Source organism: Spermophilus citellus (assembly GCF_964194105.1).
Source record: "Spermophilus citellus genome assembly, chromosome: 9".
In the NCBI taxonomy this organism is placed as follows: domain Eukaryota; kingdom Metazoa; phylum Chordata; class Mammalia; order Rodentia; family Sciuridae; genus Spermophilus; species Spermophilus citellus.
In genome coordinates, this window is record NC_138191.1 from 128,076,647 (window position 1) to 128,094,674 (window position 18,028).

An 18,028-nucleotide genomic window follows, 5' to 3' on the forward strand; every position below is an offset into this window, starting at 1 on the left:
TGAGCCACAACCACAGCCCCTGGTTATCACATTCTTTGAAGTCCTTCTCATATTGCCACCAGGAACAGCAAGCTTTCCTAGACACTGATCAGTGTTTAACCTGACAAACATATTTCAAAATTGTGTGTGTGTGTGTGTGTGTGTGTGTTTTATTGGGGAATTGAACCCAGTGTACTCTACCTCTGAGCTATATCCCCTGCCCATTTTATTTTTTGAGGCAGGGTTGCCCTAAGTTGCCTAGCCTGGGCTCAAACTTGGCAATTCTCCTACCTCAGCCTCCGGAGAAGCTGGGATTACAGTGTGCTTCACTGCGCCCGACTAGGATTTCTTTCCCTTTTAGGGTAGAATACTATTCCATTGTATGTTCCACTTATGCATATTTCAATTTTGCTTTATCCATGTGTATTCATGGACCTTTATTTTCTTATTTATATGTGGTGCTGAGAATCGAACCCAGTGCTTCGCATATGCTAGACAAGCGCTTTACCACTGAGCCACAACCCCAGCCCTATCCATGTGTTTGTGTGTGTATATATATATAATTACCTATGTGGGTATACATTGGGATTATAGTCTTTCTTTGCATAATAATTTGTCTTGGGAGATCTTTTCATCTCAATATGTGCCAAAATACTCATTTTTTAAAAAACTGGATAATTAAATTCTGTAATTTAGATACAGCAGAATTTATCTACCGGTTCTCTCATTAACGAACACTTGTTTTGCAAGTTTTTGTGATTAAAAATCTCCTTTGCAGACATTTTGGGGGGGGGGCCAGGGTAGTACCAGGGATTGAACCCAGGGGTACTTTACCACTGAGCCACATCCCCTGCCCTTTAAAAAAATTTTTTTGAGACAGGGTTTTTCTAAGTTGCTTAGGGCCACACTAAGTTGCAAAGACTGACTTTGATCTTGCTATCCTCCTATCTTAGTCTCCCAAATCACTGGGATTACAGGTGTGTACTACCCTGTCCGTCTTGTGCAGACCTTTTTGTACACATGGGTGTTTGGATGTTTGTGTTGGAAAGGAACCTGAAAATTAAATTGCTGAGTCAAAAACTTCTGTGTTTCCATATTTTTAAAAATCTATATTTTACTTGTAAATGGACCTTTATTTTATTTATTATGTGGTACTGAGACTCGAATCCAGGTCCTGGGTTCAGTACTCACACATGTTAAGCAAGTGCTCTACCACTGAGCCACAATCCCAGCCCCATGTGTTTGCATATTTTAAAAAATATTTTTAATTTTTTTTTGTTTTAGGTGGACAGAATGTCTTTATTTTATTTTTATGTGGTGCTGAGTATCGAACCAGTGCCTCACACGTGCTAGGCGAGCACTCTATGACTTGAGCCACAACCCCAGCCCTGTGTTTGCATATTTTACATTGATAAATTTTGCCAAATCCAGTATGTTTTTGAACTTTTCCTTCCTCTGTTTGCATTCTGCCTGTGCAATATCAGAAATACTTGCATAGGACATGCAGATTTATTTATAAGAAATGCAGGGTCAAAGTAGAAGTTGCCTTTAATTTTTTTAATCATGGAGACACCATTTCACTATACAGAACTGCTTATGTAAAGTAAAGTGCATTGAATTAATAAAAATATTCATTTAATTGAAGCATCTGCGATGGAGATGCTCTTCTTAATTTAAACCCTGGGGAGACTTTTGTTTTCCTTATTATTTCACTTATGACTCCGAATGTTGAAGAGTGTTCTTACATAATTTTGGAATGAGTTTTGGCCTTGTTCTTTTTATTTTTAATTTTAAGTAGAATACAATAGCAAATTGCAGGAGAACTGGATGCTTAAAACTTAAGCTTCTTTGGAAAGTTATGAAGCTCTTCGGTTTGACTGTAGTAATGCCCAAACAATAATAAAGTTTGATATAATCTTTTACAGTTTAAAAGATGCAAAAAAAAAAAAGGTATTAGTTAAATCTTGTTAATAGTATAGTCATTAGGAATTTAGTGGGAGGGCTGGGGTTGTGGCTCAGGGGTAGAGCGCTTGTCTAGCACGTGTTCGATCCTCAGCACCACATAAAAATAAAATAAAAATAAAGGTATTGTGTTCAACTACTTCTAAAAAATAATAAAATATTTAAAAAAAATAGAATTTAGTGGGAGAGCTGCTGGGGATATAGCCCAGTTGGTAGAGTGCTTGCCTTGAATGCATAATGCCCTGGGTCAGGTCCCCAGCACACCCCCCCACACACACACACACACAAAGAATTTAGTGGGAGAAACACAGGAACAAAACATCATCAGTTTGACCCGCCAGTGGAGGAAAAGAGCAGTGAAGCTGTTTCTAGAAGAAACAAGTCCGCATTCATTTTTGCAGGTCACATTGCACTTTGCCAATAGCCGTCATCTCTGTTGTTTTCATGGTGTTGGGAATGGTTTCTCAGAATAACTGAGAAACGTTTAATTTAAATTAGTCTTAAACGCACGTTAGAATTCAGACTCTGCATATTTTGTTTTAATTGTGTTTCCTTTTTACCCCCAAAGCAAGTTAATGGTAAAATGTAATAACTGTGACATAAGGATGTTCCCAGTAATATTGCCTCAGGTTTGTGTTGTCTTAGGGTGCCTGTGTATGTGTATGAGGTTCGCTTTCTTGGAGGTCATGATCTTTCTTCTTTTTCAGATTTTTTTGGTGGTAGTGCGTAGTACTGAACCCAGGACCTCATACATGTTATTTATTTATTTATTTATTTATTTTTTTTTTAAAGAGAGAGAGAGAATTTTTTTAATGTTTATTTTTTAGTTTTTGGCAGACACAGTGTCTTTGTATGTGGTGCTGAGAATCGAACCCGGGCCACACGCATGCCAGGCGAGCGCGCTACCGCTTGAGCCACATCCCCAGCCCTCATACATGTTATTAATTTTTTTTTTAAAGAGAGTGAGAGAGGAGAGAGAAAGAGAGAATTTTTAATATTTATTTTTTTTAGTTCTTGGTAGACACAACATCTTTGTTTGTATGTGGTGCTGAGGATCGAACCCGGGTCGCACGCATGCCAGGCAAGCGCGCTACCGCTTGAGCCACATCCCCAGCCCTCATACATGTTGTTAATAATAAGCACATGCTCTATCTCTGAGCTACTTTCCCCCAGACCCTTGTTTAGGATTTTAAATAAACGTCTTTTTACAAAATTATATTACTTGGATGGTAGTGTTTCTGTGTATTTGTGTTTTTTCATTTTTTTGGAAAATAAAGTTGTCAACACTGTGTCAGTCACCCTCCTCTCCCACCCCCAAAATTGCTGACCTGTGGAATTCAGAAGTCTGGGAATCATTGTGCTAAAGCCTTTTCCCAAGACTAAGAGAATCCTGGCATGCATTGGTTTTTCCATGGTCAGCCCATTTTGTCAGAGCAGACTTTTTCTGCAATAGTAGAAAAAACTTAACATCTTAAAAATAATGATTTACATTTTGTTTGTAAATTTAAGTGTGTGGGCTTTTGTGTTTTGTTTTTGGGACATTCTGTTTTTCCCAGACTGATCTCAAACTGATGGACTCCAGTAATCCTCCTGCCCTAACTTCCTGAATAGCTGAAGCTACAAGCATATGCTACCATACATGGCTTGTTTTTAAATTTATGAATTAAAAGTTCTTCTTCAGCTCCATTTTTACCCTCTATTCCCTTGTTTTACTTAAGTTTTTTATCATCTGAACTCTCTGATTTTATTATTTCTTAATATGAAGTCTTAATTCTTATTTGTCAGAATAAGAATTAAGATTTGGGCTGTAGCTGGGCATGTTGGCATGTGCCTGTAGTTTTAGCTATTTGGGAGGCTGAGGTAGAAGGCTAGACTGAGCAACTTAGCAAGATCCTACCTCAAAATTAAAAATAGAGCTAAGGATGTTTAAAACAAAATGGGTTGTCTTTTTGACTTTCAAACAAATTTCTAAAATTGTTCTTGTTAGTTCATTCAGCATGCTATTGCTGAGTGCATAGATTGTGTGTCAGGTACTGGGTATAGAAAATGGAATTATTTTCTTGTGTGCCCTAATGAGAAGAAGAGGGGGAGGCAGCAAACAGCTGCAGTCTAGTAATTGATAGGATGTAGGCAGGTACTGAATATTTTGGGAGTAGGGAAGGAGAGGTATGATTTGCTTGAATTGAGCATTTCTGTAGCCCAGTGCAATTTTGAGTTTACTACTGTTATATTATAATTATTTGCATTTTTCTTGCTTTTCACAGTTTTCTTTCTTAAATAGTTATCTCTCTTCCCCTTTTCTCTTAACTGGGAATTAAACTCAGGGGTACTATACCATTGAGCTACATCTCAACCCTTTAAAATTTTTGAGACAGGATCTTGCCATGTTGCCCAGACTGACCTTGAACTTGTGATCCTCCTGCCTCAGTCTCAAGTTGCTGGAATTATAAGCATGTGCCACCATGCCTGGCTCAGTATCTTTTTTTTTTTTTTTTTTTTAAACCGTTAGTACTTACTAACAACAGCAAATCCTTTGGATACTATATACAGGTACAAGAGAGCAGCCCTAGGACCTGGTCCATTTCTGACAACTTTGCAAGTCATCAGTTGCTTTCATTTAATATCAGCCATTGTAAAGAATGGTAAGACAGTGGGGAGGGGAGGGGGGATAGTAGGGGATAGGAAAGGTAGCAGAATACAACAGTCACTAATATGCCATTATGTAAAAATGCGAGTGTGTAACTGATATGATTCTGCAATTTGTATTTGGGGTAAAAATGGGAGTTCATAACTCAATTGAGTCAAATGTATGAAAGATGATATATCATGAGCTTTGTAATGTTTTGAACAACCAATAAAAAAAAAAAAGAATGGTAAGACAGTAGACAGATGGGAAATTTGGGAAATACTTTGTTTTTCTATTTCATTAAAAGGAGTCCTAATTGAGTAACACAGTGTTAACTATTAAAATAAAACTCCAGCTGACATCTGTTATTAAATTTGGAATGTTTTGTAGAAACAGCTCTGAATTTTGCATCTCAGAGTAGCTCACAGTTTTCTAATAGTTATAATAGTTATGCCAAATTTTTCTATTCCTAGACTTTGTCAAGACGTTGACTGTACAAAACTAAGGAGTTTCTAGATTATGAGCTTTTGTTAAGGAGTTTCTAGATTGTGAGCTTTTGTTAATGTAGATAAAATATTAAATAGTGTATACATGTGGTTAAAAACACCTGTTGAGTACAAAATGGTTTTTAGCTTTTGTCCAAAAGATAATTCTGTGAGTGGCAAAGAATATTAGTTTAAGAAACAGTAATTTTTTTAAAATTCTCTTATCCTTCTACCTCTCTGTTCATTCCCTGAAGGCCTGTGTATTCATTAGTGCTCAGCCTGCATGCCTGCCTCTGTGACTTCCTTATCCTAGTGGTACTCAAAGGCTGTTCTTTCCCTACCCGCTCAGGCTTCTTTTTGTACCATGGGTCATTTGTCATACAGTGTCTTGTGTTGACATATTTACTTATGCATGTGTCTTTACCCTTAGGGGATAATCTGTGAGAACAAATAGTGGCATATCCTTCTTTGTACCTTTCCTGGGATCCAAGCACAGTAGTTTTGCACACAGCAGATATTACATTTTTGAATGCATGAAGTAAGTTAGAATTTTATATTTGATCATTTTTTCACTTCCTATAATTTTCATTTGATTTGGTACAATGACGATGATAATAATGGTGGCATATTAATAAGGCTTATTATCTTAAAATGAATCATATTATGAACTTCTGAAATTCCTCATTTGACAGTGTTTTATATTTTCAAAAGTAGCATTTTCTACTTTTTTATAGCCACTGAGGTGGGTAACTTCTTGATTTCATAATGGTATCTGTGTAAGTTTGCTGCTTTGACTTTGAAGCCTCGGGAGTCCTCCTGCTGAGTAAGGGATGTTCTGGGTGCTTCTGTTTAATCCAACTTCCTCTTTTTTTTTTTTTTTTTTGTACCAGGGATTGAGCCTGGGGCCCTTAACCACTGAGCCACATCTCGAGCCCTTTTTGTACTTTATTTAGAGAAGGGTCTCATTGAGTTGCTTAGGGCCTCGCTAAATTTCCAATGCTGGCTTTTGAACTTGTAGTCCTCCTGCCTCAGCTTCCTGAGCCAATGAGATTACTGGTGTGCACCATCACACCTGGCTTTTTTTGTTGTTGTTGTTGTTATAAGCAATTGAACCCAGGGGTGCTTTACCACTGAGCTATATCTCAAGCCATATGTAGGTATGTATGGATATGTGTATGTGTACACACACACACACACACACACACACACACATTTTTTAACAAGTTCTCACTAAATTGCCCAGGCTGGCCTTGAATTTGTAATCTTCCTGCCTTAGTTTCCCTAATTGCTGAGATTATGTTTTGAACCACTTCCCTAGCCAGCTCCTCATTCTGTATGTCTCAGTGCTTCATTTTACTATCATTATGACTTTACTTTTTTTTTTTGGTGCTGGTATTGAATCCAATAGCACTTTTCCATTGAGCTATGTTTCTAGTTATTTTTATTTTTTATTTTGAGACAGGGTCTCACTACATGACTGAAGCAGGCATATACCACCATGCCCAGATCCTTGTTTTGTTACCCCCCCCCAAAAAAAAAAATAACCTTTGAAATTGTAAAGAGTAAACCTGATGCATTTTAAATCTTCAGCTTCCTTGTAGGTAAATGAGGTGAATTCCAGCTTTTATAAAGACCTGTTTGCTCCAGGGGATTATCTAGATGTATAGCAGCCAAAGACACAGATTAATCACATTTTGCACGAAACCCCACAATGACTTTTATATGTATGATGAAGTAATTCAGTTCCCATCTTTCACATGTATGTATATTAATGAACGTGATTTTTGTGAAACCATTTAAACTTTGTCATTCTTTGCATTGTATTAGGTCTTCTCATTTTCCCCAGAGTGATGGAGTTTGGGAAAACACAAACTGAAGTTAACTTAATGGGATCCAAACTCCTTTAGGGCAGAGACCATTCAGAGGAGCACAAAGTTTATAGACATTTCAATCTTGGATTTCTTTCTTCTTCCTACCCTCCTTCCTTTTCTTTCCCTCCCTCCCTTCCTTCTTTCCTTCCTTCCTTCCTTCCTTCCTTCCTTCCTTCCTACCAGGGATTGAACTCAGGGTCACTCAACCACTGAACCACATCTCCAGCCCTATTTTGTATTTTATTTAGAGACAGGGTCTCACTGAGCTGCTTAGTGCCTTGCTTTTGCTGAGGCTGGCTTTGAACTCACCATCCTCCTGAGCAGCTGGAATTACAGGTGTGCGCCCTAGTGCCCTGCTTCTATCTTGGATTTCTTTAAGTTGCTTAATTCTCATAGGCTGTGAGTTCCCTGCAGTAAACTGTATCATATCTTGATATGTGCTGTCTTTACAAAATCATTATGAAGAAGGTAAGAACTTTCCTTTTTTAAGAATAGAGGGTTTTCCTTTCTTACTGTATGACATACCCTAAGTCACACAGCATTAATGCTATAAGCAGTAACTACGTCTAACAGTCTCAAAGTCGTGTGTGTGTGTGTGTGTGTGTGTGTGTGTGTGTGTGTGTACACCAGGGATTGAACTCGGGGCATTTGACCATTGTGCCACATCCCTAGCCCTATTTTGTATTTTATTTAGAGACACTTTCTCACAGAGTTGCTTAATGCCTCACTTTGCTGAGATGGCTTTGAACTTGCAGTCCTCCTGCCTTAGCCTCCCAAGCCACTGGAACTATAGGTGTGTGCCACTGCGCCCAGCTCAAATTCTTAATTTGAATTTTTACCTCAGAAGGCAGAGGGTTTGGATTTTCGAAAGTGATTTTGGGATAGGAATGTGTCTTAGTGGTAGAGCACTTACTTACCTAGCATATGTGAGGCCCTGGGTTTACTCCAAAGCACCCAAACAGAAAGAGAAACACATTTGTATTTAAATGGATTTGATATAATAGTTTTTTAGGGGAAAAAATTCTCTTGCTGGTCATAGTGGCATATGTCTATAATCCCATGGCTTGGGAAGCTGAGGCAGGAAGATTACAAATTCGAAGCCAGCCTCAGCAACTTAGTGAGGCCCTAAGCTACTTAGACCCTGTCTCAAAATAAAAAAATAAAAAGGTTTGGGGATGAGGCTCAGGATATGAGTGCCCCTGGGTTAAATCCCTAATAACCCTTCTGTGGGGTTTCTGTTCTCTCGACTCAAAGGCTCAGGGATTACTCCAATTGAACTGGGCTAACTGGGCAGCACGAAATAACCACCAAGAGACACAAATACCTTTTTCTTTGGGGTCGCTGTGACGGCTCCTCTGACCTTAAGGGTCCATAGGAAGAGAGAGCAAGAGCATGCACTGACCCCTTTTATTGAGGAGAAGCTATTCAAATGAGGCAAGTGGTCAGGTTTCAGGGGGCTGAGTCTATCTTCATGATGTCCACTGTCAGCAGGTTGACTGACACCTGGGTAGGCCACACCCAAGGGCACAGTAAGAGGAGGGGACACACACAAGGCACTTCCATGGAAGATTCTATCCTAAACAAGGCAAGGGTTGCATTACAAAGGAAGAGGTGAGCATAGCTTCACCCATGGGGCTGTAGCAAGACACACCCATGCCCGAGACACCGACCCTCGAACCCAAGAAAGATGGGGAAAACTCTGCCACGTTTCTGTGACTGAGCACCTCAACACACAGCCAGGGAGTGTGACTGGGTATAAGGTTGGTCTCCCACACACCCCCCCCAAAAAAAAAAATTCTGGGCCAATTAAATGATTTCTAAAACACTTTCTTTTTTGACCTGGCAGTGGGTGACTGGGTGTGGCTTATGAGCCTGACAACAGACTCTCAGGCCAGTGTACACCTTAAAAGGTCAGAATTTGCCAGGTACTGTGGTACGTGCCCAATGACTCAGGAAGCTAAGGCAGGAGGACTGCAAGTTTGAGGCCAGCCTCAGCACTTTAGCAAGGCCCTAAGCAACTTGGCAAGACCCTGTCTCAAAAATAGAAAGGGCTGGGGATGTAGCTTAGTGGTGGAGTGCCCCAGGGTTCAATCCCCAGTGCCCCCCTAAAAAGAAGAAAGAGTTTAGAATTTGCCAGGCATGATGGCCTATACCTAATCCCAGCTACTCAAGAAGCTGAGACCTGAAGATCCCAAGTTCAGGGCCCACTTGTGCATCTTAATATAAACCCTGTTTTAAATATTTTTTAAAAGGGGCTAGGGATGTAGTTCAGAGGTAGCATGCTCTGGATTCAACCTCTAGTACTTGGGGGAGGGGAAGTCAGAATTCAAGGACCAGAGATATATACTAATAATGGCCAATAAAATATCTTGACAGCATCCAGTGACATATATAGGTTGGGTCTGCTATTTCCTGAGAAATGATATAATTTCTCACCATAAATGTGTTCTGAGTAGAAATGCCTATAAACTTTGTGCTCATCTGAATGGTCTCTGCTTTCACGCAGGTTGGATCCTATTAGGTTAACTTCAGTTTGTGTTTTTCCTGAAATTATCACTTTGAGTAAAATGGAAAGACCTAATGTAAATGTAAAGAGATTTCTTTGGGCTGGGGATGTGGCTCAAGCAGTAGCGCGCTCACCTGGCATGCGTGCGGCCCGGGTTCGATCCTCAGCACCACATACCAACAAAGATGTTGTGTCCGCCGATAACTAAAAAATAAATATTAAAATTCTCTCTCTCTCCCTCTCTCACTCTCTCTTTAAAAAAAGAGAGAGAGATTTCTTTTAAACATTTGGTAAAAATCACATTCATTGAGTTAATGCACATACATGTGAAACATTTTGTAGGGCTTCTTTTGGCATGAAAACAAGAAAAACTCAGCTTCAGAATGCCTTTGTGTCCTCGGGGAGTATAAGTGATGGTTTCATAACCTCATCATGGAAGTGAAAATGAAGGGCTGTGCAGATTGGCACTGGGCATGCAATTACCGAGGAATTTCATGTGAGCCCACTCCTGGTGTTCTCCTGGGCATCTGTGCCAGGGTCAAGCTAGCAAAAATGCCTTCAGGGGTCAGAGACTTGATGTTTTTGTGGACAGAGAAATGGTTTAGTGGATGCCTTTGTTGAGACTTGCCAATTGTACTTTTAGAAGATTTGGAAGAGGAGTAGATTGGTTTGTTGAATCATACAGATTCATTTTGCTTGGGAAAAATAGTAACATAAATGACCTTTATAGTCTCCATTGATTCAATTTGTTCTGAAGCAGACCCTCTAAGGCTCATAGTCTCTCAGAATGTCTTGCAAAGTAACCAGGCATGCTAATGCAGGCCTGTAATCCCAGCAAATTGGAGGCTAAGGCAGGAGGATAGCAAGTTCAAGGCCAGCCTGGGCAATGTTACTGAGACCCTGTCTCAAAATTCAGAAAGGCCTGGGATGTAGCTCAGTGGTTTAGTGTCTCTGGGTTCAACCTCCAGTTTCTCTCTTTCTTTGTCTCATGTCCACATACATGAGAATGTTGTACAAGGGAATAGCTGTCTATAATTTAAATGTGAATGAAGTAGTCAAACTCAAGAAGTCTATTTCTTTGGACTCAGTGATTTTAGAGCAGAAGGGAGTTAATAAAGAAAGTAAATAAATTAGGGAAATGGCCAATAGGAAGTGATAATATGCAGGGGAACAAAAAATTGTGATTTTTTTTTCCTTAGCCAGAAAAACATTTCTGATTTTTATTTTTTCACATGACTATACCCTCTTTTAATACAGGAGTTAAGGCTGGAAATGGAGCTGTCTATTCATTGAAATACAGCTCACTCAAATCAGGTTGGAAAAGACCTGAGATCCTATATCTAACATAGTTGAAAGCAAATTAATTATGATACTCTTGTTTTGGGTTGGGGGCTGGGAAGAGGGAAATGATTTCCTTTGGTTGCCACTGCCTCTGCACCACAGCACCAGGAGGATTTAGTCCGCTCTACTAACCCAGGAATTGCCAGTTCCCCATTATCACCAAGATCCTAGTAGCCAGGTTGCTAGATGCATTTGTGGCATTGTGAGCTGTGAGCTAATTCAGTAGATAAACAATTTTTGGAAACAATGAGTGTTGATTCATGTTTTCATTTTTCTTTATTGATCATTCTTCCAGTTTTCAAAGATGTGCATAACTAGTATATGAATTAAGGAGTGGTAGAGATGAGGTGAGAGTTTCCTGTCCCCTCTCTTGCCCTCCCCCTCACCTTTTTTGTTGTGGTTGTTCTAATCAGATATACATGACAGCAGAATGTATTCATTGTACACAAATGGAGCACAGTTTTCACTTCTGGTTGTAGGGTCACACCATTTGTGCAATCGTTCATGTACCTAGGGTAGTGATGTCCATCCCATTCCACCATTTTTCCTACCCCATGCCCTATCCCCAGCTCTCCCTCCCCTTTACTCAATCCAAAATTGCTCACCCCCACCCCCATTATGGATTAGCATCCACTTATCAGAGAAAACATTCAGCCTTTGATTTTGGGGGATTGGCTTACTTTGCTAAGCATGATATTCTCCAACTCCATCCATTTACCTTCAAATGCCATAATAATAATTTTATTCTCTTTTAATGCTGAGTAATATTCTTTGTGTGTGTGTGTGTGTGTGCATGTGTGTGCATTTTACAGTTTCTTTATCCATTCATCTATTGAAGGGTCCCCCTTAACTTTTGCAACATTTCAGATCTTTCTCAAAGTCCCAAAGTATATTTTCTTCCTATTATTCTTTTTATCAGTGCTAGAGAGAATGCTGGATGTTTGTAAGATAGAGTGGCATAGTGAACCATCTGGGTAGATGTGTGTGGAACAAAGCAAGTAAATATAGAGTAATAAAATTATCTCAGATGTCTCTTCAAGAAAGTGCTGGCATGCTGGACATGGTGGCACTAGCCTATAATTCCAGCTGCTTGAGAGGCTGAGGCAGGAGAATTGCAAGTTCAAATCACCTCTTAGTGAGGCCCTAAGCAACTCAGAGACACCCTAAAGGCTAGGGATGTGGCTCAGTGGTTAAGCGCCCTGGGCTCAATTCTCAGTAGTTGGGTGGGGGGGCAAGCTGGCTGGCTGGCTGCCTGCAAAGGAGTGTAGCTGCCCCTGTTAGCAGCTTCAAGGTCTACCCCTTGGAGCCAAGGTCATGCTCTTCCTAGAGGGGTCCCAACCAATGGCTGAGCAAAGCAGTGATGTAAGAACTTCTCCCTGTCCCCTTATATTGTGTTCCTTTAACTGGCCATCTGTACTAGCTTTCACAGGCTTTGGCAGTCTGTAATCTAATGTCGTTCCCCCCCCCCCAGTCCTGCTTCTTCCTCTCACAGAAGTTACTCATCAGTCAACCTTTTTCATTCTTTTTTTTTTTTTAAGAGAGAGGAAAGGGGGGGGGAGAGAATTTATTTATTTATTTATTTTAGTTCTCGGCGGACACAACATCTTTGTTGGTATGTGGTGCTGAGGATCGAACCCGGGCCGCACGCATGCCAGGTGAGCGCGCTACTGCTTGAGCCACATCCCCAGCCCCCTTTTTCATTCTTAATAATGTTTAGTATCTGCTTCCTGAAGAATCTAACTTGGGACACAGTTCTTACATAAGTCACCCTGTTTCCTTAATTTTACCCTTTTTATAAAACCGCAGTCCTTGTCTGCAAAGGCTTTGCATGCATCAGTGGTTTTCTCTATACATTTATGGTCTTTTCAGAAAATTTAAGGAATACAGATAAGTACAAAGAGGAAAATATTAAAATTATCTGTTATCTCCACTAGAAGTAACTACTGATAATAGCTTTTTTTGGTAAACTTCAGAAAAGTGTGTAAGTACTCAGTTCAGTGAATCTTTCATGAACAGAACATATCTGTGTAACTAGTACCCAGTCAGGAAAACAGAACTTTACTAACATTTTAGGAGCTTCCCATTTGCTCGCCACTGTCCTCATTTGTAATATAAGTAAAATTTAAAACTTGACATAAGTATAATCAGGTAGTATATGTAATAACGTCATCTTTTGTTCAGTATTATGTCTGCAAGATATATCTGTGTGTATGTACTCTTCATTCTTGGCTGTATAATATTGCACTGTACGAATGTACCACCATTTATCTTTTCTGGACATTTGGGTTGTTTCAGTTTTCATTCCCTGGATCTGTTATGATGTTTTCTGTGGTAAACGTTATATTATCACATAATTATATGTAATAATTATAGCTAATTATTCTGGGAGCATTTATTATGCTCTTAAGTGACTTGTTTTTATGTAAAAGCCAGAAAAAAAAATGTTTTGTTTTGCTTTTGCAGTGCTGAGACAAGCTTTCTTGTCACTGAGCTATGCCCCCACCCCCAAAAATGGTATTCTTAACTCATATCCTCAGAATTTTATTACTCTTTGCAGGACCCAGAGTTAGTTTTTCCTTTAACTTCAAGATCTTGGATCATTGTTACTGGCCAATGGAAGCTAGCTGTTATTCTCTTTGTTGTCTGTGTCGGATTTTTTGAGTTAAAGGAATTAGTTTTCCAGTTTTAAGATTATACCAGAACTTGGCTGCCTTCCTGGTTTCCACTGTGTGTGTGGGTATAATCAGATCCTTTGTAGGTGGGCTTGGGTCTTGAGCTCCTCCTGTTAAATTAAGGTGGCTCACAACTACTGTGGGGGAAGTGCTGAAGAGAAGAGGTCGTAGTGAGGGAGGAAATCTGAACAGCCTGAGTCCTGGGCTCCTGCTAACAGTCTGCAGGATGTTTGTTTCTTGTCTACTCCAGCTGTCAAGTGGAATGTCATGGCCAGCTCCTCGGACAGTGAAGATGACAGTTTCATGGCTGTGGACCAAGAAGAAACTGTGCTGGAAGGGACAATGGAGCAAGACGAGGACCCCCACCCAGTACTGGATGTCGAGGAGCCTAGACATGACAGGTCCATGTCTGAGCTTCCAGAAGAGGTCTTGGAGTATATCCTGTCCTTTCTCTCACCGTATCAGGAACATAAAACTGCAGCCCTTGTCTGCAAACAGTGGTATCGACTTATCAAAGGTACTGTGAAGGCAAAAGCTTTATTAATAAACCCTTTCAAATTGTGTTCAATGATTTATTTTTAGATTCCCAACTTCCTTTTCTCCCTTAAATGTATTATGATTATAAAATTTAGTATAAGACAACCCATTTTCCTTTTTTTTTATTTTGGTTGGTTTTATGCATAGTTTGAATATATAGTATTTAAAATGAAGATTTACAGTTTAAAAATGAGGATTCTTTTTAAAAAGCTTCATATTCTTTTTTTTTTTTTTTTTTTGGTACCAGGGATTGAACTCAGGGTCCCTCAACCACTGAGCCACATCTCTAGTTCTCAGGGTCTGAGTTGCTTAGCACCTTGCTTTTGCTGAGGCTGGCTTTGAACTCAAGATCCTCCTGAGCCTCTGGGATTACAGGTGTACACCACCACACCTAGCTCTAAAAGCTTCATATTCCTAAAGGTGATTTGGAAAAAGTTCTGTTGTACTTGAATAGGTAATGCAGGCATGGATATGAGAGAACTATAAGAGCTAACATGAATATTGCTCTTACTGTGTGTCAAGCACTATTGTAATTGCTCTCGTCTCACAACAAACTACAATAGAATGTACTTCATTTTATAGATGAGGAAACTGAGGAGGGCAGAAACTAACTAAATCAAGGTCACACAAGTAGTAAATGAAGGATCGAAGATTCATATTCAGTCATTTTGGCTTTAGAATCCTTGCTCTTAACTAGGGTATATATATACATACACACACACACACACAATCTCTCAAAGTAGCTTATTTTAGCAAAACGTGATCATGAAAGCATTTACTACTTAATTTTATCTTTAAGAAGCACAGGCCCTCTGTGTATTTTTTACTTTTTTCTTTTTGTAGATTTTTCTTGTAGATTGAACTCATGGCCTAGTGCATGCTAGGCAAGTGCTTTACTACTGAACTACTACATCTCTAGCCCTTTTTAAATTTGAGACCGAGTCTTGCTAAGTTGCCCAGGCTGGCCTCACACTTGCAATCCTCTTGCTTTACCCTCCTGAGGAGCTGGGATTTCAGGCATGTTCCGCCATGCTCAGCTAGGTGGGTTCACTCTTGACAATGTGCATTCTATGAGTTTGACCAAATGTACAACGTGCATCCACTACTATAGTACCACATAGTAATGTCACTGTCCTAGAACTCCTCTGTGCTTTGCCTAGTCATCCTTCCCTTTCCCCAATCCCTGCAACTACTGATCTTTCTTCTGTCTTCATTGTTTTGCCTTATTCCAGAATGTCATAGCCTTTCAAATTGGCTTTTTTCACTTAGTAATAAGAATTTCTGTTTTCTTTATGTCTGTTCATGGTTTGTTAGCTCATATCTTATTAGTGAAGAGTAATAATCCATTTTCTGAATGAACCATAGTTCATTTATTCATTCACCACTAAAGGACATCTTCCCTGCTTCCCAAATTTGGTCATTGTGAATAAAGCCATTCTTACCATCCATGGGCAGGTGCTCCTATAGACGCAAGTGTTCAGCTCCTTTGGGTAAATACCAAGGAACACAGTTGCTAGGTAATATGGTAAGAATTTGTTCAGTTACATAAGAAGCCACCATACTGTTTTCTGAAGTGGCTGTACCATTTTCCATTACCACCAGCAACAGATAACAGTTCCTATTACACATCCTCAACACCATATTTAGTTATCATTGTTTTGGAATTTCCCCACTAAAGTAGGCTTATAGTAGTTTGTCATTTTAATTTACAGTTATCTGGTGATAAATTTTATGGAGCATCTTTTCATATGCTTATTTGTCACCCATATATCTTTGGTTAGGTGGCTGTTAAAGTCTTTGACCCATTTTTAAAAATTGGACTTTATTTATTTATTTGTTTATTTATTTTGTGGTGCTGGGATTGAACCCAGGGCCTTGTGCATGCAGGGCAAGCACTCTATCAACTGAGCTCTATCCCCAACCCACTATTTTTTTTTAAATATTTTTTTAGTTGTGAATGCACACAATATTATTTTTTTGTGGTGCTGAGGATAGAACCCAGTGCCTCGCACAAGTGAGGTAAGTGTTCTACCATTGAGCTACAGCCCCAGCCACCATGTTTTGTTTTGTTTTTTAATGAGTTCTTGGACTGGAGTTGTGGTTCAGTGGTAGAGTACTTGCCTAGCATGTGTGAGGTGCTGGGTTTGATCCTCAGCATCACGTAAAGAAAATAAGCAAACAAATAAAATAAAGGTATTGTGCCCGACTATAACTAAAATATATATATATATATATATATATATATATATATATATATATATATAAAAAGAGTTCTGTATATGTTTTGGATAATATACCTTTATCAGATAAGTTTTTTGCACATATTTTCTCCCACTCTACAGCCTATTCTTTCATTCTCTACAGTGTTTTTAGGAGAATAGAAAATTATAATTTGGGGGGGGTCACTAGGAATTGGACCCAGGGGTGCTTTGCCACAGAGCTACTTAGATCTTCAACCCTTTTTATTTTTTATTTTGGGATAGGGTCTTACTAATTTACTCTGGGTGGCCTCGAACTTGGTATCCTACTATCTTAGCCTCCCAAGTTGCTGGGATTATAGGGATGTGTCACTGTACCCATGCAGAAATTTCAGTGAGATCCAGTTTATCAATTCTTTCTTTCATGATTTTTGCCTTTGGTGTTGTATCTAAAAAGTCATCTCCAGGGGCTGGGGATGTGGCTCAAGCGGTAGCGCGCTCGTCTGGCATGCGTGCGGCCCGGGTTTGATCCTCAGCACCACATACAAACAAAGATGTTGTGTCCGCCAAATACTAAAAAAATAAATAAATATTAAAATTCTCTCTCTCCCTCTCTCTCACTGTCTCTCACTCTCTCTTTAAAAAAAAAAAAAAAAAGTCATCTCCAAATCTAGGGTCATCTTAGGTTTTCTGTTACCTTCAATGAGTTTTATAGTTTTGCATTTTACTTTTGGGTCTCTCCATTTTGAGTTAGTTTTGAAGGTATTCTGCTTTCCTTTTTCTGAATAGATAAGCTCAGTTCAGCACCATTTGTTGTAAAAGGCTTTTTCCTCCATTTTCTTGGCTTTGCTCCCTAGTTAAAAATGGTGTTTAACCGGTACGGTGGTGCACGCCGGTAATCCCAGCTGCTTGGGAAGCTGAGGCAGGAGGATTGCAAGCTCAAAGCCAGCCTCAGCAAAAGTGAGGGGCTAAGCAACTCAGTGAGACACTGTCTCTAAATAAAATACAAAATAGGGCTGGAGATGTGGCTCAGTGGTTAAGTAGCCCTGAGTTCAATCCTGGTACCTTAAAAAAAGCAAGCAAGCAATAGGCATATGGGTTAAAAATATTCTAATTCTTTTTAATTGTGAGTTCAGCTAAATTGAATTTATCATACTATGGGGATAGTGATCATCATGGAAAACATGTATAACTATGTACTGTGATTCTGCTTAAAGATCTACTAAGGTTGCATAAATTGAGAAATGATAAATTCTTTCAAAATGTAACATAAAATTGATTGGACTTTTCCTTCAGAAGTTTGCTCTGATGTAATCAGAAATTGAAATGAATGCGTTAGAAATAGGTTGTTCCTGAAACATAAAGCTTTCACCTTTTTAAATAGGCTATATTTTTTAGAGAAGTTTTAGGTTCCTAGCAAAGAACTGCTAAGTTCAGGAATTTCCCATATGCTCCCTGTCATTCAGCCTCCCTCTTATCAGCTTTGTCCACGTAAGTGGAACATTTGTTACATTGACACATTATTATCACCTAGAGATCATAGTTTGTATGAGGTTTCACTCTTTTTTTTTTAATATTTATTTTTTAGTTTTAGATGGACCCAATATCTTTATTTTATTTTATTTTTTATGTGGTGCTGAGAATCGAACCCAGTGCCTCACGCATGCTAGGCAAGCGCTCTGCCACTTGAGCTACATCCCCAGCCCTAAGGGTTCACTCTTGATCTTGTACATTCTGTGGATTTTGACAAATGTATAATGACATGAATCTACCATTGCAGTAAAGTCTGTCTGTGTCTGTCTCTCTGTCTCTCTGTGTCTCTCTCTCTCTCTCTCTCTCTCTCTCTCTCTC

At 39.3% G+C, this 18,028-nt stretch overlaps 1 protein-coding gene across 5 annotated transcripts in view; it reads left to right on the forward strand.

Moving 5' to 3' along the window:
• FBXO42 (F-box protein 42) overlaps window positions 1–18,028 on the forward strand; it is a 91,392-nt gene that overhangs the window by 24,085 nt on the left and 49,279 nt on the right. For 4 of the 5 annotated variants that reach the window (XM_081308454.1, XM_081308450.1, XM_081308451.1 and 1 more), the window contains exon 2: window positions 13,693–13,959. In XM_081308454.1, coding sequence (XP_081164580.1) covers window positions 13,693–13,959 — 267 coding nt within the window. Of the gene's footprint in view, window positions 1–13,667; window positions 13,960–18,028 lie in introns of all 5 variants that reach the window. The other variant, XM_081308453.1, reaches the window with a different exon arrangement.